Source organism: Dunckerocampus dactyliophorus, chromosome 3, assembly GCF_027744805.1.
Source record: "Dunckerocampus dactyliophorus isolate RoL2022-P2 chromosome 3, RoL_Ddac_1.1, whole genome shotgun sequence".
In the NCBI taxonomy this organism is placed as follows: Eukaryota; Metazoa; Chordata; class Actinopteri; order Syngnathiformes; family Syngnathidae; genus Dunckerocampus; species Dunckerocampus dactyliophorus.
In genome coordinates this window covers 1,000,001-1,025,018 of record NC_072821.1, presented here as the reverse complement: position 1 = coordinate 1,025,018, position 25,018 = coordinate 1,000,001, and the positions used below count along the sequence as shown (strand labels likewise).

The 25,018-nt window shown below is 47.3% G+C and overlaps 3 protein-coding genes across 4 annotated transcripts in view; 1 reads left to right on the top strand and 2 right to left on the bottom strand.

Moving 5' to 3' along the window:
* Positions 1-64: 64 nt before the first annotated feature.
* Positions 65-5,729, bottom strand: snrpa1 (small nuclear ribonucleoprotein polypeptide A'). Of its 2 annotated transcripts, none has more exons than XM_054770838.1 (9): positions 5,334-5,486; positions 5,002-5,149; positions 4,647-4,725; positions 4,538-4,584; positions 4,370-4,472; positions 4,145-4,224; positions 3,882-3,957; positions 3,156-3,249; positions 65-3,060 (listed from the first exon to the last, which is right to left on the bottom strand). In XM_054770838.1, exons 1-9 carry the CDS (start codon positions 5,341-5,343, stop codon positions 2,927-2,929), a joined length of 771 nt encoding a protein of 256 aa, XP_054626813.1. In that variant the 5' UTR covers positions 5,344-5,486; the 3' UTR covers positions 65-2,926. The 2 variants fall into 2 exon arrangements, with proteins under 2 accessions (XP_054626813.1, XP_054626811.1); XM_054770836.1 differs by lacking the exon at positions 5,334-5,486 and adding an exon at positions 5,542-5,729 and having other exon boundaries at positions 1,588-3,060.
* Positions 5,730-6,393: 664 nt separating this feature from the next.
* Positions 6,394-10,391, top strand: selenos (selenoprotein S). The gene is made up of 6 exons (XM_054769600.1): positions 6,394-6,663; positions 6,943-7,074; positions 7,806-7,912; positions 8,022-8,111; positions 9,743-9,815; positions 9,932-10,391. The coding sequence occupies exons 1-6, from the start codon at positions 6,561-6,563 to the stop codon at positions 10,009-10,011; spliced, it is 585 nt and encodes a 194-aa protein (XP_054625575.1). The 5' UTR covers positions 6,394-6,560; the 3' UTR covers positions 10,012-10,391.
* The window catches only part of chsy1 (chondroitin sulfate synthase 1), a 27,301-nt gene continuing 12,181 nt past the window's right edge, over positions 9,899-25,018 (bottom strand). The window contains exon 3 of the mRNA XM_054769590.1: positions 9,899-13,683. Coding sequence (XP_054625565.1) covers positions 12,094-13,683 — 1,590 coding nt within the window. The 3' untranslated portion in view covers positions 9,899-12,093. The remainder of the gene's footprint in view (positions 13,684-25,018) is intronic.

Sequence of the window (25,018 nt, the reverse complement as noted above, 5' to 3'; positions counted from 1 at the left end):
CCAAACCCCAACCCTAACCTCAAACCCTAACCCCCAAACCCCAACCCTAGACAAAAAACCTGTTCATCAGCTGATCCAAAAGTTGAAGAGCAAAGCCTTTCAAAGGCAAAATGTTGGTCAAAATGTGTACTGAATGTGATTTAGTGTCAGGAATTCACACTGTCACCATCTCTTGATGGCAAAGGCAAAAAAGCTTTCTGTCTTTGAAGGCGGTGGGATTGTTGAGCTGCATAAGCGAGGCCTCTCTCTCTGGCAGCGCACCATCGCTGCTGAGGTTGGATGCAGGAAGATGGTCAGTTCAAACTTCTGAAAAACATCCTGAGGCTCATGGAACAAAAACGTCAAGTGGTAGACCCAACAAAATGAGTTTGGCTGTCCGTCGGGACACGGGACCATCCTTGGCCCAAATGAAGGTTGTTACTGGTGCCAAGTGCAGATGCCATCTGCCAGAAGAGGGTTTTGAGAAGCAAAAACATTTTCCAAGGCCTCGTTTCCTTTGGGAATTTGGACAACACTGAAAGGTGGAAAAAAGTTTTATTCTCTGATGAGAAAAAAATGTAACCTTGACGGTCCTGACGGCTTCCAACGTTACTGGCATGACAAGGAGATCCCACCCGAGATGTTCTCCACACGGCACAGTGGAGGGGGGGTCCATCATGATCCTGCAATGGATCAACGGTGCTTCTGGTTGTGCAGGGCCGTCAAACGGCAGCCTGCTATGTGGAGATGCTGCAGGGGGGGCATCCCTCGTGACGGAAGGCCCTCGTCTGTGTGGTCATGACAACGCTGCACTGCACAAAGAGGAATAAAAAAACAAGGGTGGTCTCATCATTTTTCCCATGACTGTGTGTGTGTGTGTGTGTGTGTGTGTGTGTGTGTGTGTGTGTGTGTGAAACAGATGGGGCGAAGGATTAAATAACTTTGCTTCTTTCTACTCCTTTTTGGACATGTAGAACTGTGAATTGTACTATGTGATGTATTCCAGTGCAACTTGTATGCATGTTCAAAGTAAATTAAACCATTAGCATTATTATGTCTGAAACGTGCCCATTTTTACTGTATTTTATTGAAAGCAAGATAAATGACAGGGCAGGATCATTTATATTTGTATGAATTAAAATTTAAATCAAGTTGTCTGAAAATGTATTTATAGAACACTGGTGACCTTTAACTGTGTCATTATGGGCAACGAGGAGTTGCGTTCTAAGACACCACGTCATATGAGACGAATTAACATGTTTGAGGGAATTTTCTGGAATTTCCGAGCATACGTAAATGCAGCAAGTATTTCCGCATCAAGAGTTACAAAGTGGGTGATAAGAATATCCACTTATTGATTTTATTTGCGTTTTTGTTTATTTCGACCACCCGTACACCCATAATAGACTTTCTTGTGATGTTCCGAGAGTCCGTCAATGCATCTCACGGTCCGGGAAGCGTCGTTGCAATGACAAACGGACTAGAGACGTACGTGTTTGTTTGGAGTTGGAGACGCTTATGTGGTGATGGAATTGAACTGCTGCTGTTGTCGTCACGTCAGACACTGTGAGTCTGTCGTCATGACAGAGCCGTGGCTTGCTGCCAGGTGGAGTGTGTAGCGAGAAAGAGGTGTGGCAGTTATGAAGGCGCCGCTGGCCCCCCCGTGCGGTGGAACAAAGGCAGTGACGTCTCATGGGGGGAACAATGACGACTTGGAGGGCTCGGTGATGGGAAATAATCACTCCTCAGCCAACATAAATATGGGAGAATAAGGGAAACTTCCCAGGAAAATGGAGGAAATGGACACAACCTCATTGAACAGAAGTACTGTAATGAACTCACGTGAAAATATGAAATTATTATTTTAATATTTTATGCTGGCCCACAATCCCGCTCTTCGTTACCATGTTTGTGTATGTAATCACGTGGCCTAAGATGAAAGTGAGGTTAGATTTAATAAATCAATAGAGGCATAAACCAACGGCTTCACTGGACATAAAATAAGACCTTCTCTGACACGCCTTGCCCAAAGGCACTGCGTCACCTGCAAGCAGGGTGTGGACGCCATGATGGTGGAGCACACACGCTTCTATTGACTTTAGAGACATGATCGAGGAACCCTATGGTCTGTGGGCGGACATCTGCCTCCACCACTTGGACAGAGGTGATAAGTGGGGTTACATTAGAACCTCTCCAAGTTTGAACATTTCTTCCAGGACGCCGGGTGATCAATGATTAAGAGCATCTAACAGGAAATAATATCAATAGTCTGTTCCAGGGTCAAACCTTTAGGAAATGTAATACTGATAGTAAAAGGTAGAAAAACCAAAACGTGCACTCACCATGAACTCATGAAAGGGTAGTGAATGTGCACTCATACGCGCTCCTGGGAGGACAGTCTCTTCACAAGGCCAAACACAGGCGACTGTGGCTTCTGTTCACGTCTTCTATGTTGTCATATTGGAATCACACACGAGGCGGCTAAACTGTTGGCACAACTTTCCATAGCATCCATCCATCTTCTATGCCCCTTATCCTAATTAGGGTCGCAGGGGTACGCTGGAGCCTACCCCAGCTGACTTCGGCCAAGAGGCGGGGTACACCCTGGACTGGTTGCCAGCCAATCGCAGACGTTCCTTAGCAGTCCAGCAGGACTAGTTTGTTACGCACAATACTGTACAAAACCCCGACAAAACGTTGAAAGAAGTCAACAAAAACCGAGGCTTGACTGTGCATGGAGTTAGCGATGTTAGCAAGGTGAGGTCAAAAGATGCAACCTGGAAATCTACAAGTTCTTATTTCACAAAAACTGACATTTTGTGCCGTTACCGAAGAGCCATCGTCACACAGCAGCAGTAGAAAGTAAAAAAAACCTCAAACTTTAATGTCGTTTCACTCATTAAAAAAGGAGACATTTAACATAAACATGAAACAAAAAAAAAAGACTTCACGAGCCGTTAACATGAGGCACTTCTTCCATGTCTTCCTCTTCCATCTCTGCAGAGGCCCCGCACATGTGAGTGTCCATAGGGGGGGCGTCACCATCCGCCTCCTCTTCTTCCTCCTCCATGCCAGCAGCACCTGCACCCAGATAAGAGCGCCCTTCAGTTCTATTCTACCTGGCGTGCGTCTACGCTTGTAAGTGGGATAAAGAGGACGTGTGGACAAGCACAGACCTTCTCGGAGGTCGCGACCTGGGATCTGACCCGCCTGCAGCATTCCTTTCAAGCGCTCCACCTCGGCCAGCGAGGATGCGTTAGCGATGGCGTTCTGAAGAGGACAAAGGACGGGTCAAAATGGCTGACCGGTTGCATCACAGTAAAAAGGCATAAATAGAAATAATCCACAGCGGTGTGAAAAAGTGTCCCTGCAGAGATCCCGTAGCCTGCGGAATGTGATGCATACAAAGAACAATAGAGTGTAAAAGTGAGCATAGGGATGTTAATTCAAGTCTACGGGGCTCTAATATGGTTAAAATCATATTTAGAAAGTCCTACACAGGTTGTCTACACTCCAACTGCAAAAATATTCCATTTATTAATATTGAACTCTACTTACGGCGATCGGATCTGCAACAAATTAGCCACGGTAAACGAGGGACGACTGTACACAATATCATTTTGTTTTGTAATTATCAAGCTTTCAGTTCTTCACATCAATATTTTCTCTTTACATTGTGCCTTTTTGTTCTATTTTTCGGTATAACTATTTCTACAATGTGCTGCGGGCCCAAAATAAACAATAGAAATACATCCCTGGTGTTTGGTATCAATACACCAACATCTGTCGTTTAGTGTGACGTCACATGACTGCACCTCACCAATCAAATCCATAAAAATCAATTTACTGATCAGTTAATGTGCCCTGGCTTCCCAGTTTTGTACAACGAAGCCCAACTCAACCTTGATGGCTTCCACGTCAGCGTGCGACGGTCCCGCCCTCTTCATCTCAAGCTGTGCCGCCATGCCCGGCGTGAACCTGCGAGAAAACAAGCAGCGTTAGACCATGTGCACGCGCGTGGGGCTTCTCTGACCTTTGAACCAGTGTAGTATCTTTTCTTGAGTCAAATACACTGATACAGCTCAGGCGGCAGTCCCGAGCAACACCGGCGACACACGTCCGGTGATCCTGAGGAGCTGCCGTCCATCGCCAACATTCGCCTTACGTTTTGGTTTGCTTGGCAATATCCTTTGCCAGCTGAGCACCGCGTTTGCCTTTGAACATTTTCTCCGCCTCCTGGCGTTCCTGCGATCACAAGCACACGGTTAAAGACAGAGCCGCCATTATTCCAAAGGCCTGGGGACACCAGAGACCATCTGGTCCTTCTTGACAGAGGGGGAGGGCGCCCTGGATGGCGTCACGGACACAACGGTATCACCCTCGCACTCACCTTGAGTTTGACCTTCTGAAAGTCGAGCACTCGGATCTGTGGGATTTTGTTGATGACGTACAGCCTGTAGTGCTTCTTGTTGGTCACGGGGTTCCTCAACAAGCTGCAACAACAAAAATATGAGCGCGAGCGGCAGGATGTCAAAGAGGTCCACCGAGGGGCGCTAACCTGAGGAGAGTCAGCGTCTTCACTGAGGCCAGCGGCTCCAAGTCACCCTGCAGCACAACAACCATCAACATTCTCATTCACCTTCTGCTTCATGTTCTTGGACACTCACCAGCTCCTGGATGTTGTTGTTGGTCAGGATGAGCTCTCTGAGACTGGGAAGACACTGCTCCAAGTTCTCTCCTATGCGACTGCACATGTCACAGCAATGACAACATTCACTCCGGATTGGGACCAAATATCGTATCGTCTCTCGCAGAAAGAATACCCGACTTTTAAACGTGACACTTAACCACAATAGATTCATTTTGTGCGTTTATTTGAACGTGTTTCCCCTAACTGTGCCTTCATCTTCCAATATATCCATTATCGCATAACAGTCTGGTGGTGAAGTCACTGGCAAAATATCCCGAGGTCATGTCTCGTTGCGACCAGGTCTCCCTCCCCTTTAGTGTGAACCAACTCACCAGATCCTGTTGTTGTTCATCAGCAGCGTTTTCAGTCGTCTGAGAAGCGGGAAGCCGTCAAGTTTTCGCACTTCATTGTCCGAGAAGTCCACTGTGTCAAACTGGTCCAGAGTGGCCCCCAGGTTTTCCAGAACCGGGATTTTATAACCTGCAGAACACCAAACACGCAAACATCGAGGAAGTGACACTAAAGCCTACAAAATAAATCATTTCGATACCATTACATGCACATTTTATCTATGGTGTAAATGGATTGTAACACAATAGAAACTATAAGCAAGGGTAAACAAACGACTGTATAAAGGACAGAGCATAGCGGCATGAGCAATCACCTTGAAGCATCGATTACCAACAAACTAGCTAGGCAATGCTAACAGCAGCTCATCATTGGAACACGTTCAATTCACACGGCAGCATTTATGTGAACTTAAACAGTGAAGCTAACGTGTAAGAACGGCAACGTGTACAAAAAACAAATCATCGAGGAAGCGGACGAGGTCTTGTAGCAGAACAAGCTAACAGACGACGCGTCAACGTTACCTCGTAGATCCAGCTCTCTGTCCCTCACCGGGTTAGTGTACTGAGCAGCCTGCTCGATTAACTCCGCAGATAACTTCACCATTTCTGCTCAGTCGCCACAAAAAGACACACTGTCGCCTTCTTTTGTTAACTTTTTTCAAGATGGACGGGCGCCCACGCGCTGCAACCCGGAAATAGTATCGCCAATTTTTTATACTTCCTATTCACTGACGGCCACCATTTAAGTTGCTGTGCTTTAACGCCCCCTGCTGTACTGGAGCAATTTATGACAACGCTAGTCAATGTCAGAGGGTGGTTAATTTAACAACTTCTTTATTATTTTTTTATTTGTTTTTAACAACGTCTTTATTATATTGTTTATTATTTATTTATTAATGTATTTAACAATGCTAACAGCAGGTCATCATTTTATTCAGCTCGCATTCAAACACATTGTGTGAATTTAAAAAGTGAAGCTAACATGTAAGAACAGCGACGTGTAAAACGTGTAAGGCGTGTAAAAAAAGACACGCTGTCGCCTTCATTTGTTAACTTCCTTCAAGATGGACTGTCGCCCAGGCGCTGCAACCCGGAAATAGTGTCGCCATTTTTTTATACATCCTGTTCACTGGCGGCCACCATTAAAGTTACTGTGCTGTAACGCCCCCTGCTGTATTGGGGCAATTTATAACAGTGCTAGTCAGTATCAGAGGGTGGTTCATTTAACAACTTTTATGATTTTGCTTATTATTTAATTTTAAAAGAGGGGTCACTCGTGAATAATTGTGACAGTGAGCTTCACAGAACTGGTCGGATGGGATGTAGTAGCAAACTCTCCCGCTAGATGACAGTAGAACAACCCTTAAGCGAACACGAGCTGGGTCGGAGGCTAACAGAAGAGAAGAAGAAGAACAAGAAGCGGAAGACAAGTCGACGCAAACAAACGTTGGAGCGTCAAGTTGCTGAGTCACCACAACAATTTTAAGTGTCTTTGTGTTTGCAGTCTTCACTGACGGCGACAGTCCGTCATATGTCGTGCAATGGACGACGTGGAGATAACAGATGTGGATGAAGGCGACGTGGTGGTGGAGGTGGACAGAACGCCCCTCAAGAACCAGGATCTGACTTCTGTTGGCGTGATGGGTAACGATTCCTTCCTCACACAAACCAACCAATTAACACAATTACTACATTAACCCGACGAATTAAGTCAACTACTAGTGTTTCCTATGTCATCGTATCGCCGTGTCTGGCTTTTCAAGCTGTGTCACAGCGTGCTAACAAGCTAGCTCCGTCCAAAGCAATAGTGTGCAGCCGTCACCCCGTCCACCGTGAATGGATATGAAAAGTAATTGGTTTGTTTACAAAGTCTTATTTGTGTAAGTACTGATATTTGTTGACGACTTATCGTTAACCAACTAGCTGCAGAGCTGCTGTCTGCGTATGGATGGTACCTGCTGGCGGCCCTGGTGGCGGTCTACCTGCTGGTCCACTACCGGAGCAAGAAGAGGTCCCGTCAGAGCCTCCAAGGCGTCGAGTCGTCGCACATGCAAGGTGACTCCCTCGTCACGCGCGCACGCCACTCATGAGTACGGTTGGGCATTGTTTGAATTTGAAGAATTGTGCTTTTAAAAGGCTGGGTCATAAAAGGTCACATGTTTAAATGAGGGCGCCAACCAGAGTTGTTTTTTTTGGATGTAATGTCTGAAGTTCTCCATGAATTGTTTAACGATATGAACTTTACTGGGCGATTTTCAACCAGTGGAGAAAAACCAAAGCATTTCTTTTTACGGGAGTACACTTCCACAAATGATGTTTACTTTAGAAAGGTACTACACCTTGTTTCCAGATGTAAGCTCTTTTTTTAATGACACACCCTTTTTGTTAACAAATAATCAGGATATAGCCCGCAGTGCTCTTATTTTGAAGGCCGGAAGTGTGCTGTGTGAGTTGAGAAGGTCCCTTGACTGTTGCTAACAGAGCCTGTCCTTTTATTGACATTGGACATCCACATCAGCTAGCATCCTGAAACCCTGGCGTACATCGGCATGAGACAGACGCCATGTCTTGTTTGACTTCCCTGATTCCGATTGCTCGCCGTGAATATGTGAACACGAATCGTGTTAGTGCTGCACCCTGCTTTGCGTGACGTCGCAGTGTTGCAGAAATAAAAAAAAAAAACACTTGAACGACCCTGGGAGAATTGGAACGTTTGTCCCGGTTCCCGTCGATGCTCTGGGCTCGACGCTCAACCCCACTCACGAGCTCTTGTTGACTTGTCAAAGACGCAGACGCGGTGGTGAGACGCCAGGAGGCCATGGAGGCGTCTCGCAGGAGGATGCAGGAGGAGCAGGATGCCAAAGCAGCACTCTTCAGAGAGAAGCAGAAGCAGGTAAAACACACACACACACACACACGCCATGTTGCTTCACAGACATGACCTTGGACTGTGTGTGTGTGTGTGTGTGTGTGTGTGTGTGTGTGTGTGTGTGTGCACGCAGCAAGAGGAGGAGAAGAGGAAGCAGAAGATTGAGATCTGGGAGAGCATGAAGCTGGGCAAGAGCTACAAAGGAGCTAGCAAACACTCGCAGGTCAACTTGATCATCTTCTCCAATGTTGGAATGTTGTTAGCATCACACGTTCATGCAGCTGTCGGTCCTCTGTCCAACAAAGCCGGCATATCCTCAGGTCACACGCGTCCAGCATCTGGCTTCATTTGGAACATGGCCGTGTTTGTTCTCAATCAAAGTGTAATGCACCAGGTTGTCCACTAGGGGAAGCACCATCACTGGAGTTGGACTCTTGTCAACATTTTGGATGCAATAAGCTGATGACAGCGGGATGGATACATTGTGGTGGTCTAGGAATGTCAGGTTAACCAGCACGTGACACGTGTCACTTTTGGTCCGGTGAACACCGACTCTAGTCGGTTTGAATGCTAGTACGGTTCGTTAGGTCAAGTGTGTAAACGCTAAATACAAGAATGAAATGGAACCATAAAAAATCCGAGCACAAGCTTAAGACCACCACAGTCATGGCCAAAGGTTTTAAAAATGACATGAGTATTGGACTTGAGACACGAGTATTGGACTTGAGACACGAGTATTGGACTTGAGACACGAGTATTGGACTTTAGCCACTGCTTCCCGATGTGTTACATTCTGGCCACTAGGCAGCAGTAATGTTACATGGATGATTGATCCGTCCGTATTCCATGACCCTACCTTGCACTCCATGCAGCCAGCCATGGATGCGGAGTGGAAAAAAAAGGTTCTCCTCCCATTTAGTGTGGAAGTGGTGAGATTGTGGCTTCTTTCTCGTTCTTCCCCACTCGGTTTGAAACCCCTTTTTAAGTTAAGGAGAAATACATTTGAGGTTAACTGGTTAGCTCACTAGCTAGCGGCCGTCTAGAGTCCTTGTCGCATAATAGCAGGGCCGGGCGATATGGACCAAAACTCAGATCCTGATATATTTAGGCTGAATATCGATATACGACATATGTCCCGATATTTTTTCCCAGAAAGTGAGTCAAAGCCAAAAATCCGTGCAAAGTTGTTTGCATAAATTTAAAAAAATCTTACAGAAAAATAGCTGCTGAAATAAAATAGTCCATTCTGTTTTGGAAAGAAACAGAGAAAAAGTGAAACATAATCTTCAATCTTAGTCAGGCTGCACTCACGGTAGCCCCACTGCAGCCACGTTAGCGCCGTTAGGGCTCCCATCTCGTTGGGGGGAGAGAGCTCACGTCCCCCACGACGACTAAAAATGCAGCGGAAAATACGGTCTTGAAACATGAGACCACATCAAATCCAGTCTATATCGATTGGAACGATATGCTTGTTTTGATATCGTGCTGGAAAGTAACATGGATATTTTAGAAATATCGACGTATCGCCCAGCCCTACATGATATTTGTACAAACCGGTTTAAACAATGAATAATAGGAGAGTAATGGTGACTATAGGGGTGTTATTTTGTGTCTACAAGGCTCTAATAATGTTAAAAACAGTTTGCTAACTACAATATTGCATTTGTCAACACTGAATCCTGTGTCACAGAAATTCATTTATTGCGCTCGGGTCTGGAACCGATTAAACAGTGATAGACGAGGGACAACTGTCCGTCTTTATCCTTAATAATGGTCGTGACGGTCCCGCGTTGAGTCCAGCATGAGCCGTACGCGGCGTATTCCTGCGCCGTAACGACTCTCGTGTCTCCACAGAGCAGCGACGACGGCGCCTCGTCCAGCACGTTCGTCAAACCAAAGACGGACAGGAAGTCACTTCGCAGCTCTGGTAAGACGAAGGAGCCTCGAGATGACGTCTTTTCTTGGGAAATTAGGACCACATTGAAAAGGAACATCATTCTGTGTTTACGCATGGAAATAATAAAAGAACCTTTTCTATTCCAGACTACAACCCCCTGAGCGGTGAGGGAGGGGGCTCCTGCTCCTGGAGACCCGGCAGGCGGGGGCCGTCGTCAGGCGGATGAGGTTAAAGAACGTCAGAGACGGCGGTCGGTCTGTCTGACCTTTGCCCTCTGACATCCCGCCATGCACACACCAGCTGACAGAAGCTCGCAGCCTCCTGGACTCGGACACGCGCCTCTTCTATGTTAGCGTCCGGCACGCAGACGCTAACATGTCCCGTCTTGTCATCCGGGTCCTGGCGGGCAGCGGAAGCTTGCAATGACGCCGCTCTCGTAAACGGTTGCTAACCAGCGAGTGCAGCTGATGAACGTCAACGTCTGTTTTTTTTTTTTTTTTTAATCTGTGTACCAAAACATTGACAGATGTTTCATCGCAACGCTCTGACGTGAAATGGAAATGTAATCAGGACTTAACAGCAAAATAAACACATCAGGTGCTTCTGCTTTTTGTGTAGCTAACAATTGTGAGCAGATACTTGAAGAAAGTAAAGTTCAGTTCAAGATTTGTCTCCACATTACACATCAGCGTGTAATGTGTGTGTGAGCGCAAACGTTCTTCATTAGTGAAATGAACTTTCGTATCTTTAAAACCACAAACTTCACACTCGTGCACGGCGCAATTACCAAACAAACGGCAATGGGGGAACGTGTTTGAGTGGGGGCTTTGTGACCATGGGAACCAGGACCTCCCACTCCTTCACACGGACCACACAAACGTCACGTGACGTCTTTGTCTAAAATATAAAGGAACAATCTGACCTTTTCAATTTATGTCGTCACGCTTGTGGGTTTGTGAAGTCATACGTCCTTTATTGCGGGCAATTGGTTCAATTAATCGGCCGACCGCGATAAGTGAAACTGAAGTAGGATTCGATATTTGTAAATTCAATCTTTTCGTTGGAGCATAGAAAACCTATTTGACTTTCAAAATAAGGTTTTTACCATTATGAGAGCCCTGTAGACAAAGTCACCTGTTCACTCATTCTTTGTTTACACCACATTGCGCAACTCTTCTGCGCAGGCTACGGCAACTCTGCAGGGACGCAGGACACACTGACAGCCGCTGCCTCAAGTAAGAATGTTACAAATATGTAAAATTTTGAATTAAAAAGCATGACCTGATCTTTAATTTGAAATCCCATTGATAAAATTAAAGTAATCTACCTACGAACATGTTTAGGGATGAAAATACACCCGATATCCGATGAAAAAATGCATGTTTAAGTACGTCCCCAGGGACACTCCCTAATGGAGCCCAACAGCAACGCTACATATGACTTGTCTGTCAATACTCATAATCCTCATCAGAGGCCACAGCCAACCTGCACTGCCATCATATATTCTTTCATTTTTGAAAAACGGCGATGTGGCGAGGGATGGCTAATAATGAGCGCTTAATCATTTGAACATATCTTACTAATATTTCATTTCCAGACCTGCAAGGTGACTTCCTTTCATCACAATGAACGTAAACATGTTTTTTGTCTAACATTAACTGGAATGATGAAGAAAGGAGGGAGGAAAAAAAAAGTCAAGCAGCAAAAATATAAAACTTCCCCCCCATTTTATTTTTTAAATAGAAAAACTTCCCACTTGGACAAAGTTGAAAGACAAATTAAAAACAATAAAAAAAAGATAATAAAAAAAGACCTCAGTCCATCTTCATGTTTTCACAAAAAGTTCCTGCTTGACTTGAGGAAGACTGGACCAGCAGGGAATATCAGTACCTGTCAGGATGGATGCTCGCTTGGCTTCACCACCCCTGGACAACACTTTGTTTTTAACAAGAACATTCTTCACTGTTCACTCTGTCTCACGCACGCACGCACGCACACACAAACTAGAGTCTTTGGTGACAGGAAGTTACAATCTTTGCACAAAACAAAAACAATAAATTAGACGTCAAATCCAGCAGTTGTTCACACAAGAAGAAACTGTGTGTGTGTGTGTGTGCGGAAATGTAAACATTCACAAGTGTCCGAGGTGCACTGAGGTACACAACGATGGCCCCGCCTCCTGAGGCTGGACACGCCACCTGTCAATAAAAGCGTCTTTGTTTTCATAAAAAAAGAGTTTCTACGCAGAAAATAAATTATTTGCGGGCGTGGCCAGCGGTGGGGGGACGGGGATGGGAGAGCGTCCCCCTCAGGCTGTCCTAAGCGAGCCGTTGTTGGCGGCTAGCCTGCGGAGCGTGTGGTCGTTCTTGTCCAACCAGAGCTCAGCAAGCTGCTGCGTGGACCCGTGCGAGGATGCCTTGGATCCCAGACACATCTTGTACTGCTTGGCCTCCAGGTTAGGGTCGCAGGTGACCGCGTGGTGCACATGCACGATGCCCGTGTCCGTGCTGCGGAACAACGCCACACCCGACTGCACGAACTTGTTGAAGAGATCTACGTCCTCCAGCCCCCAGCCCTGGATGGAGGTGTCGAAGCCCCCCACCTGGACCAGGTCTCCCTTGTGGACGCAGACGATGCCAAAGCCGTAGTTCCTCCACAGGCCCGTCTTGGAGGTGAAGACGTAGTGGTTGTTGCCGGGCACCTTCCCGGCGTAGACCACTTTGGGGTCGTACTGGCTGAAGATGACGGGGAAGTAGGCGCGCTCCCCCGGGGCCGCGTTGGTCCGGCAGCGCTTGAGGAATTCTGCAGTGAAGAGCACGTCCACGTCGCAGTAAAAGAGCAGGGAATGGTTGGAGAAGTGCAACGAGCCCAGCTCCAGAGCCAGCGCCCTGGAGAAGGATCCGGCCACGAGCTTGATCTCCATGTCGGCGCGGGGGTACTTCATATGGTATTCCCGCATGAGCTCCACCTGTTTGACGTGTTCCGTGTTGTCCGTGCTGAAGAGCAGGACCAGCAGCTTGACGTTCTGCTTGGGAATCAGACACACGCGCTCAAAGTTAGCCATGAAGCGCACAAAGGCGCTGTAGCGTCCCGACAGCGGCACCAAGATGTTAATCTTCTTGTCCACCGCTTCCTTCTGCTCCTGACCGGACGTGGCCAGCTTGAAGGGGACCAGCATCTTCAAGGAGTTGGACAAGAAGGACAGCGAGTCCGACTCCTGGTTGATGTGTCCCGCCAGTGCCTCGGCGTCCATCTCGTCTTCCTCTCTGAACTGGATCCGGCTGAAGGTCTGCTGGAGGTAGGCGTGTCTGCGCACGGGGACTGTCATGGTCTTTCCTTTGTGCTTCTTGTAGAGTAGCAGCAGATCCAGGACATACTCGGCGCCGTACAGCGGGTTCACCCGCCGGTAGCCGTACTGGATTTCCTTGAAGTCGATGACGCGCCCCCGCGTTTTAGCGTTGGCGTTGATCATCTCCATCACCTGCATGATGATGTCGTCCAGGGCTTGGCGCTGGGACGAGTCCATCCCGCGACGGGGCTGCTGCCCATCGAAGGCAGAGAACAGGTGCCTTCCGGTCAGGAACTCCCACTCCAGGACGTCATCTCTCTGCCGCGGGTGGAAGCGCATGAAGGAGGGTGGCATTCCCAGCTGGAGGTCCTCTCGACCGGGCTCGGCCGCTCCGTAGCGCCCCATCTGGACGATCTCGCGGTGGAGCCGGATGGTTCTGTGGCGCAGGTCGGCGATCTTGCGGCTGAGCATGTAGCTGTGCAGGCGGTACTGGTAGGGCGGGTTCTTGTTGGGGTGCAGGGTGATGGCCCGGTGGATCTTGCTGTTGCGGAGGTCTCGGATGTACCCCTTCTTGTTGGGCTCGTAGTTCTCGTAGAACAGCTGCTGCATCTGCGACGACAACACACGACGGTTTGTTAGCACAGGGAACCTTTGGCCTGTGGCTGAGAGCCGCGTGTACTGCAGCTCTTTTTAGGGCATTTTAAAGTAAAACATGACAGAAATCACAGCGTTAAAAATAACGTTGAAAATATAAAACTTTGTTATGCCTTTGAATGCATCTAGCGGCATGTTAGCAGTTAGCAAGTTACCAAGCAAACGCTAACATGAATGAAGGCACAAAAGTGATAGTTTCTAAGAGCGAATGCCGCAGCTCCAATGTGGATGTGCAGCAGAGCCTTCGTCCCGACAGTCAGCACTTAAGGAGGCCTTTGATGGGCCGTGCTCACAGACGATGTCGCTCGCTACATTGCAAAAGAAATGCAACCTGTCAATACGGTTGGATGTTAGAAATGTTTGACAGACAGTACGACTTGCCTGGGAGAACGTACATGCACGTGTCACAAAGAGGAATTCCTGACCTGTACAACCAAGTGAAAGGCTGCCAAGTACACGCTGAGAGCTCACATAGTACCATCTACTGGTTCAAGTAGTGGTTCAAATGTGACATGACACTTAATGAAAAAATTCATGACAAAATGGTTCAAAAGCTGATATTATCGATTATAGTCGATAATTTATAGCAGTAAAATATATATATATATATATATATATATATATATATATATATATATATATATATATATATAGTAATAAAATATATATATAGTATACCAGCAAAATTTGTCATTGTGACAGGCCTCGTAAAAAGGAATTTTTTATTTATTATTGGATAGCAATGCTATTAAACAATGTTATCAAAAAGAATACATTCCGAGACTTATATTGTAAAATTGTTGGTCTTGCTTAAGAATGCGCGCATTTCATTGTTGTACGGCTCTCACGGAAGTACATTTAAAAATATGTGGCTTTCATGGCCTTTTCGACCTCGTGTTAGCACGTTAGCCTGGCCAGCTACACCAGCCACCCCCGCCAAGGCCGAGTCATTTAGCATTTAGCCTTGGTGAAGGTCAGACATCACACTTTGGTGGCCATAGTGATGGATTCATTGATTGCTTCAAGATTCAAGATTCAAGAGATTCAAGAGAGTTTTATTGTCATGTGCATGGTAAAACAGCAGTTATACCATGCAATGAAAATCTTATTCTGTTCATTCGACTTGCTTGCTGATTAAATGGAATGAAGTACGTGGCTGCAACCAGCAGAGGTGCGTTTGATTCACTCATAGCTAAATCGGCTCAGATTGTACGACTACCTGTCCATAATGTCAACGCAACATGTTCAGACATGAAGTGATCCAAACAAATCAAATCAAGTGGACTAAAGGGTCTTACTGGACAAGCAGTGACTTTGGCTGCGATGTTGAAATTCCGAGGTGGGAGCAGGTTTGAGCGGATGGTGAAGTTAAACCAACGCTAAGACTCTTATTCTGTCCAAGTCCAAATCGAGAGCCTGAAGGAATGTGTTGTATAAGAGCCAGCGTGAGGGTGGGGGGTGGTCTCGACAAAGTCAGTGTTGGTTAAAAAAAAAAAAAAAAAAAAGTGTAAACACGGAGACAGCTGCTAGCGAGCGGCTGGCAGGAAGTCAAGCGCGGTCAAGAAGGCGGCGTTTGTGCAGTGGCCTCCCCATGAAGGGAGCATCAGTGCTGCTCCCGCCCCCACAAAGACTAATTTGAGAGGACGGCTCTGGAATGCGGCCACAGGTCTGATCCCGGGGGAAAGGCCGTTCGGGGAATAAGACAGGACGGGCCTGAGAGCCATGGAAAGTTGTACCCGATTCGGAATCTGATCACAAGAGCTGCTTGACTGACTCTTTGCTTCTCCGCGGCTTGGAGACGCATTCCACAGCATCTGGGAGCCGGCGGCCTGCCAGTCAAAACACACAGGAAGCTTGTCCTTAATGGACGGGGCGAGCTCGCATGGAGGTGAGGGGTCACCTTCTTCGCCTTGCTTTGCTTGCTTACCACGACTTGGCCCGACCGCGCCGGGACTCGTGGAGCGGCTGATCCAGTAGGAGATCAGACGGGACCCAGCGGCGAAACTCCAGCTGACACTGTATTGGTTGGATGTGCGCGCCTCCCTCCCCCGTGGCTTCGGCATCATTAGCCTCCGCCCTAATTAGACCTTCACCATCATTAGTGCGATTCCCTCACGGCTCACGGGCGGACGACACTCCGGGCCGCCAATCAGCCGTTGTTCTCCAACAGCAGGCAGACAGAAAGTCACACGTTGGTGCGCTCGGCAAATACAAAGCAAACACTTCCCAGCGTCGACAGCTGAACCAATCAGAGCGCAACATCTTATCATGCACACACACTCGCTATTGTCCTCAAAGTCATCAACATACCAACTTCCTGTCGGCCTCGACTGTGTCCCCACGCCTCACAACTCTCGCTGACGATCCATACTGACATTAATCACGTTTATTGACTTCATGTAGACTGGGCCAACACCAGAACCTCACAGCACTTTTGGCAGAAACTGGAAGTCCAACTGGATCTGTCATCGGTCCAAATCTCCATGACCCAATTTGTGTGTTGCTGGGAAGTCCTGGCACCAATGATGTGGCCAGTTCTGTTCCATCATCAAAGTGGGCCGTGTAAATGTAATTGGTGCCGCCATTATGCTGCTGTAATGGACTCCCTTGTGAACAAGGCAGTTCTGTCCAAACTGATTTCTCTGGACACGGTTCCACAAACGTTTCAGTGTATCGCTTCACGACATCATTAGTGTCATGAGAACCACACACACAGCGAGTCTAAAAGGTCCAGAACTGTTGTAGTTCTGTATTGATGGTGTGGCCGGGTCCAAGTACAGGCCAGCTGGGGCGACTGTGCTGGTTTGACATGTTCTGATCATTCAGATGGAAAACAGAACCACTGAATTTCAAAATCAATAAGTAAGATTTTTTATTTTTATTTTTATTTTTTATTTTTTACAGCTGTTCATCTTTGGGAACCCGATTCAGAACCGCTCCAGAAGATGACAATTTGCGCTAAGCAGGCCGAGTTCTGGACGGAAGTCAAACATGATCCCGTCAGTCCAGCTGAGCAGAGTCCAGACTTTGATGACTTCATCCGACACTGGTTGGACTTCGTTGCGAGACTTACAGAGTTCAGCTCCGGCAGAGGTCCAGTTCACACACACCATCATCCACCTCGCGCCGCTTCCATGACGACAAACCACTGGAAGGTTCTCCTCACAGCGCAAATGGCTTTTAATGACAGCCTTGCACGTTGAAAGACTAAATATAAATACACAGAAGTCATTCAGCCGCTACACGGCTCAGCTCAAGCCACAGTTTGACCCTGGAACAGATGAATCCTATTGGCATCATCACGCCTCACTTTAGCACGTGGCTAGCTGCTAGCGTGATGTAATGTTGGTGTTGACATTCACATCTCAGAACAAAACTAGGATAGGGGATTAAGCCGGAATATCTTGGTTATCCTGGCTCAACTTCCCGTGATTGGTTTGCACTAAAGTGGGATCTGTCGCAGGGATGGGCGATATGGACCTTAGCATGTATCACAATATGACGGCGGAGTCTTGTGTAAAAAGCTACAAACCTTAACCCATACCATGAAATACACTCGTCTCCAATTGTAAAGCACATTTATTGATTTATTGGTAAACTGTGCAAAGCAGCAAATGCATTTAGTGTTTACTAAACTAGATTCACAATCCAAGTATGCAGCTCAGTAGCAACTGCAAATTGCAAAATAGTATTTCAGCTAAATATTGTCCTTTTCCCCTGAGTGTAAAGGCATCATGTCTGTGGCTAAGTAACATGACACTGCATCAGTCAGTTCATGCCATTGTTGGCTTTTCTTGTCATAAGGAAGGCCACGAGCAAAAGTGTGTAGTGTTTTTGAGTGGGTAAGTGCTCGCTCGCTGACTGTCTCACGCCTCACAGCAACTCGATGTGTTTGCGCTCGAGATGGTAGAACAAATTTGCCGTGTTCCTACCTTTGCTTTGCAAACTTTGCATATTATGGTCTCTGGCTCCGCATGTCGCAGACCAAACACACTAAACTTTGCACAGAAGCGCCCACAAACGTGGCTCACATTGAAGTTAGAGATGCCCGCCATCTCCTGGTGTAAAGTACTAACGACACGAGGCAGCAAATTCAGCCAAGTTTTGTGACTTATATCGGGCTGTACATTTCATTATAGGGACCCTGAAGATCGGATCGGGACATTTTGACAGCAATATGTGCCATAGATACTGTGGGGGGCAGGGGCAGGGTAATTTACACTTCCCATTCTGTGTTGTGAAGCCGACCGATCTTCATCTCCGTGTCTTAAGGCTTAAGTCCATGTTCTGCAAGCTCTCTATTTCATGTTTCTTCCGCCTCAAAAACGACAGACACATGGCTAAAATCGGCGCTATAATCACTGTAAACATCCTCTGTCTTGTACACCGCTATGTTTGTGTAGCTGAGCAATAGCACCCCATGGCATCACTTCCGGGATTTACCGTTGGCTTTCAAAACTCAAACAATGTAGAACATAATTACAAACAATATATAACATATTTGGATTTTAATTCTGATGGTTCAGCAGACCGCCTCTGCCATACTTTGCCACGCTTTCTGTCTTTGTTTTATGACTCTGGCGGTGTTGCCTTTTTGATTTGCTCTTTTACCTACTCGTAAGCCTCCACGAGGATTTCCGCGTCCGTCCGGGGAAAGTACGGGGCTCTCGTTTCCATGCTGAACCATTGCCTCCGTGATCGATGGCGGGGTCTATTTAAGGAAGACGCGTACGGGATTGGTTTCACCTGGCTTGATTCATCTGTGTCTGCTCATCCTGGCTCGGGCTTTGCACACCCAATTAAGCCTCAACGCTCTTGTTTTGGGTTGTTTGAGCTCAGCTCGGTCATTTACCCACGATGTCAGAATCCTACTTTCGTGCAATGGGCCCCAGAACCTGAAGAGTATCACTAGGATAAATGTTTGACCGATTCTCTGACACATCCTGGATGGTAATAATAATGATAGTAGCAAGTACGAGTCGCTGGCTGCTCCACTGAAAGTCCAAAGGCAATGTGAACAGACCAGCGATAGCAGCTTTCTTTTCCCCACCAAGCCTGGTTCCCAGGTCCAGATGGCAGATACACACTGTTAAGACAACATTTGGACCAGAACGCTTCCCAAAGCACTCAGGGCCAAACCCACTGGGAGTGGTTCCAGTACCAAGTCACTGCACTGCAGGGAAGCTTGTCACTTCATGATGCATTCACTTCTCGTCTGCATGGCTCATTTACTGCCATCATCTCCCACACAAACACACTGCACTCCCTTCAATGACTGAACCTTACACAACATCACAACAGCTGACTGTTGGGGGGTCGTTATCATCTCTGCTCTCATCATCACACATCTGTCTGTCTCTCACACACACACACACAAGTTGTTTCACAACAATAACGTTGCCAGCTAATGACAACATGTTGACAGGTGCTACGATCATGTTGACAGCTGTTTTTTTAACAGGGTGTCAACTACTGTTTGTTTTACTATTTGCTTATGCGATAACAAGGCAGTACTACTACTACTACTACTACTACTACTACTACTGCTGCTACTACTACTGAGCGGATGCACACGAGCTAGAATGCTTGCCAAATATCAACATCAGTGTCTGCACGTTCGCTCCATCATGTCCATTGAGCTCCTGTAATGCAGTCAATAATAGTCCTGAGGTATTCTTCCTCTGTTTGGGCAAAGACATCACATCAGATCAGATTTTTTGATCCTTGGCATGAAAACGGTGACCAGCAAAACGTGTTCTGCGACAAGCTACAATTGAAGCAATGAGTGTGATGTCGAGATGTGCGAGTCATGGACAGTGTTGGGAGTAAAAGCGTTCACGTTAACAGCATATTGTCGCTTCGGTCGCCATTATTCACTATGACTACACAGGAACCTAAATGGCTAGCAGGGTTTTCGCTACACGTAATTGATTGTGGTGGGGTGCCGCTACAAAATAAAAGCCGACACACTTTAAAATTGAGTTGTTTTTTTTTTAATTGATAACAATTTTCAGTAAGTGTATGAATGGATATACATGCTACATAGATATGCATAGATATGCATATACACATATTGACCACAATTGGTTTGAAAACAATTAAAAATAGCATAAAAATGTTTCACTGCGCTTTATTTTGATAAGCATGCATCGGAATCACCTGTCGGCCTTGCTGGCACTTGACCAGATACGCGACACGTCTTGTGTTGACTTTCACTTGTTTCTTATTATCGGGAGAATGAACAATAGCCCGTAAATGTGCCGCCAATGGACCACAGCGTGTCACATGCGAAGCCTATCGATGCCATCTCCACTTCCTGGCGTTTGTGTTTCCATGCCTGGCTGCTAGGAAGAGGCAGTGAGTCCATGTGTGACGGGACGACTTGGGCCAGAACAGGAAGGCAGCAGCTGTCAGCTCCAGCCTTCAGCAGCAAACATGGGCGGGTCCAGACATCAAGCTGAAGGTCCAAATTAAAGCCTTTTATAAACGTGCACGCAGAAAACTTGCCCACATTGGTCAAGATGAGACCTTTTTTCCCTGCTGGAGGCAATTATAGCTGTGCCGTGGCGAGCAGCATACTTGTAGATGCCAGCGGTCCACCGAGCTAGCATTTAGCCCACGCCGCCCCGGGAAGACGTGTGAATGTCAACTATAATCTGCACCCCCGTCCTGCCCTAAACAAAGTCCCCCGCACACTAGGACTCCTCTGCAGGATGGAAGAGCAGGAATAACATTCATGCTAACGCAGTCATCAAGTCTCAGAAGATGAAAGAATGGGATCGGTTTGTAATTATATGTCCTTTACACACACTTGTAGCCCCTCGACGTATGCTGTGAGGAGACGCGCCATCATTCCAGACGTCACGCTGAAGGTCAATGACACGTCTTATGATGGGGGGAGGGAGCGCCCCCAGGTCCACCCCAGGATGAGGCATTCATGGCGGCTAGCCAAGGCTGCTCCGGAACCAGGTGGAGCTGAAGGAGTATTCTGAGAATTCCTCAATGAACAGTAACCCCTCGGCCACCCCCAACCCGGTGGCCCGCCTGGGGGTAGGTTGAAGGGCGCAGGTGGGCGCGGGGGTGCAAGTAATTACAGCCTCGTCTCTGTTTGATCCCAGTGTCGGTGCTGAGACTTAGACGCCGCCAGCTGTGCTCTGATGCTCCACGTTGACGGTCCAGGTGTCACAGCTCTGACAAACGTTATGAGATCACATTGGACCTCCCCACCCCCACCCCACCCCACTCCACAGTGCAAGTGAGCACACAAAGCCAATCGTGAAGAAGATGAGTGCTAATTTCAAGACCAGGGGTCTTACTTATAAGGCTTGCGTACGCACGAAATGGGCCAAAAAGTTGCATATGGCGTTTTCCACGCAAAGTACGGCACCGATAAACACACAAACCATCTAAAATGTGGTATCAATTAGGACAAAAGTAGAAACACGCTTACTAAAGATGCAAACGTGTGCCTTGATATCGGACGCGCTCCATTCACCCAGATGGCAGCGGACGCGCCGTCACTCAGTCTTTGTTTTATTGGTATGCTATGCTATGCATCTGATACTTTTCCCAGGATTTCCACCTCCATTTCCATGAAAGTCTGCGTCTTCATCCTCCTCATCTTCCCACCAACCATGATTCTTGTCCAATCAGGGCTCTTTAAATGCCACATTCACGAGTCACTTTGCGTTGACCTTCTATGGCAGACTTTTAGTCAGATTTCCACGCACGGTTTTACAGGCGAGGCCCCAGAGCAGGAAGTCACGACTGTCAGCTTTGTGGTGCACGTTGCCATGGTCGTGTGTGGAGGCCATCTTGTCATGTTTCAACACAATTCTCCTTTCTTTTGCCATCAAACAGCACACACGAACGCGGGGGGAAGCAAAACACCTCTTGTCCAGTAAGCATGCCGACTACACCCCGGCAGAGATTTCTTCCACTAACGGTCCTTTTATAGAGTCCATCTCAGCACAAGCAACACAAGCTTTTGATTAAAAATAAAGCAGCTCAGATGACAGACACACACTTCATGTTTTAGAGGCAAGGAAACCACCTTAAAGCAGCACTTCTCAAATAGTGAGGCGTGTTCCCCTGGGGGCCGTGGGAGGCAGGGAGGACTTTCAATATTAGTGCAGGCCTGCCAACATGTATGAATTTCTCATACTCAGCATGCAATTTCACTCTTAAATACGCTTGGGCTTTAGGTTCTGGGAAGCTGCCATTAGTCACATCTACTCAGACTCCATTTGAACTTTTGACCGGCAGACAAAGTGATGACAAAGCATGAATTGTTACTTTAATCAAGTCAACGTCGTCGTGTCATCTGTTCAGCCCCGCCCTTATTCAGCCGCTTCAAAGAAATGACAGCAAAATGAACCTAACGACACGTTGGACACATTTTGGTGACTTGCAGGTCCAACGGCAGCGACCTCCAAAGGCTTCGCACAAGAGCGGAAGATGTTCTCGCTGCACACACTCCACATTTTGTTCTTTTTTTTTTTTTTTTTTTTTTTAGCTCCGGTAGCTGTCCCAATACTTTTGTCCAGAGATGGAATATTCTTCTCATGAGGATAAAGACGAGAAGAATGTGATGCTGTCACGTTGGAGCGATGGCAGAAAGACAAGGAAGGTGAACGAAAGAGAAAAAGAAACATCAAGTCAACGTAAAGTCGACACAAGTGAAGTTTGTGTGTGGAGGATTTGCTGACACCGCATTTTCCACAGAGGGAAGCAGTGAGGGGATGGAAACAATGAGCTCCTCAGTTTGAAGAGGAGGAAGACTCGGGAGAGGAGAGAAGACGGGCTGGATGAGTTTCGGAATCCTTCCAAACTTGACCTTTAGCCTCATGAAGGCCACGCTGGTGTCACCTGGGCAACACGTGACGCCGACAAAGAACATCTTTAGCATGTGCTAGCATGTGTGTCATTGCACCGCTGCGGGCTGAGCAATCCATCAGTCCGGTGCGGTCCAGCTCGGGGCCAGCATGGCGCTCAGCACACGGCGGCGGGATGATGAATCATCATTCGGGGGCCGAGCCAGACGGACACAAGTGGGTCAGGGAGAGGATCAGTCAGCACAAAGTGCGGCGAGGCCTAATGAGTTTCCAGTGGCTGTCCTTGCCGTCTGACAGCCTGCAGGCTCCTCCATGAATCATTCTAGGACGAGTCAGCAGCTCCACGCTGGAACCCTTCAAACACCTTCACCGTGAATAAAGACTTGTTCCGTCTTTCAATCTGTGCTCAAGTTCAAGGTGACACAAGGTGTGGTGCTGTGAGGCAAAGTGCTGAGTCATGATTCAATGTTGACACTCCAAACAAGCCGGAGGACACTCGTACTCCTGTGTCCCATCGTCCTCACGCGGACATCACTGCAGCAAACCTCCGCACACACCTTCCCGCCCCCCCGACACACAAAGGATGCTTTCTAACGCGCACGCAGGCTACTGTTAGCTGCTCACATGCTAGCTGGTGTGTTGAACATCTCTCCCGGTGACTAGCTTGTGCGCTGCTACCATTTACGTCCACTCTCGTCTTCAGTCATGCTAAGCTACAGGGCCGGCAGCCCAGGCTCTCACGTTAAGAGACTCACTGTCGGCCAGTCGCAAGTCTTGCGATACCTGGTGCATGTCTCTACAATCGGTTCATTTAAGGATTTATGGCTGATTCTTAGCGATCCAGGAGGCTGCTACCGATGCAGCAGCGTCTCCCAGATATCCGGTCGCATTGGTTTATCGTTCACAAGCCCAGCTCTTAGTCACCGTCCTAAGCAAAGTCGCCATATTTTGATTACTAAAAACAAGGACACTCGGACCGGCAAGGAGATACTTGAATGATACTTGAAGTTTACTCCCAGATGCCGTACGATTTCAATACATTTAAGTACGCCTCCTCTTTATGAATGATAAAAAACACTATCTATAACCTAAGACACAAATTCCAAAGAAAGAAGGATGAAAAAATGGCATGAAAAGAACTCCAACAAGAGAATGACACAGGCACCTGAGGTGAAATGTTTGCTAGGTTTTGGAATATGACCAATACTTTTGGGAAAAATGTGCCCTCTAAAAGTTGGAAGAACTTGGGAATTTGAACCACTGTTGCGTGTGACGTCCTGATTTTACGAGACTTCAACTCAGCAAGAGTCAGGGGATTAGCTCCGTGAATAATTTAGCTTTTTCTTTGGCTTTATTTTAACACTGATTCAAAAAGCCTCCCACGCGGCAACCTCTCAGGGATTAGGTCACATGCAGCACGGTGCCCTAATGCAGCTCAATTTAATGCCCCGATGAAACCTATGAAAAGTGGGACATTTCCATCGCTTTCTAAAAAAAAAGGACAGACCAGGACAGGATGTACAAGCAGCACAGGTCCTGGGGACACAGGACATTTGGTCACCTTAAACATACTGTAAGTGCTTTTTGCAGACAAGCAACTACAACAAAACAACTACACATGCAACGTTAAGCGTTTTCCACCGAGCGCTGCATACACAAACATGGAAAGCTGTGGATATAAAGATCGTCTTGGGCACTTTGACATTCCTCACTACAAAAAACAAGGTACAGCCCGTAAATGGATGCTTCTGACTGATAAAAAATATCCTAACTTGATGAAAAGTCTGTTACTTACACACATCCACATGAAGTCGTGTAGGACTTATTAACATGGAAAGTCACATGATGATGGCAAAGAGTGAACAGAAATAAGCCAAGGGGCCCCCCTTCAGGGCACATGTGGAGGACCGAGACACTGCAGCTTTTCTCTCCAAGCGGTTCCTTCAGCAGGTGATTTCATTGATGAGCTCCTTGCCTCAAAGCGAAGGAGATGCTGATCATGAAAATCACCTGCTTTAGCAACCGGCTGAACAGAAAACCTGCGGCAGGAGCCGGCTGGGTGTCGTCTGTGAAAACAGAGACGTTGGCCCACAGAATATCCTTGAGATGACATTGAGGCGCTTTGTTGGGAAAGCTGCAGGAATTCTAAGAATGTCTTTGTCTGCGCACACACAAACACACATAAACATCACTGATAAATATTCCACATGGAGGCCACAGCACAGCAATGGCTGAGGTCAGCAGATGTTCCTGTGACCAATTCTTCAAGTATTGCAAACCTCGGAGGTCACCTGGGGTCACCAGAGATCAGCACGCTCACTTCCTGTTGGGTGGCCGTGTTTGAGTGGGCCAGAGGCAGCCGCTCAACACTCTAAAAAGCGAGCAAGGAAGAAGGCCCGTCTCGTAGGACACGACACATGGCGACGACCCGTATGCTCGTTGTAAGATGCTTAGCC

Coding starts and splice junctions, on each gene's coding strand:
- selenos (XM_054769600.1), top strand. CDS start 6,561: ATGGACGACGTGGAGATAACAGATGTGGATGAAGGCGACGTGGTGGTG. Junction 7,913..8,021: donor TCAGAGAGAAGCAGAAGCAG/GTAAAACACACA, acceptor GTGTGCACGCAG/CAAGAGGAGGAGAAGAGGAA. Junction 9,816..9,931: donor GAAGTCACTTCGCAGCTCTG/GTAAGACGAAGG, acceptor TTTCTATTCCAG/ACTACAACCCCCTGAGCGGT.
- snrpa1 (XM_054770836.1), bottom strand. CDS start 5,623: ATGGTGAAGTTATCTGCGGAGTTAATCGAGCAGGCTGCTCAGTACACT. Junction 4,726..5,001: donor ATGAACAACAACAGGATCTG/GTGAGTTGGTTC, acceptor TGACATGTGCAG/TCGCATAGGAGAGAACTTGG. Junction 3,061..3,155: donor AGGTCGCGACCTCCGAGAAG/GTCTGTGCTTGT, acceptor ATCTGGGTGCAG/GTGCTGCTGGCATGGAGGAG.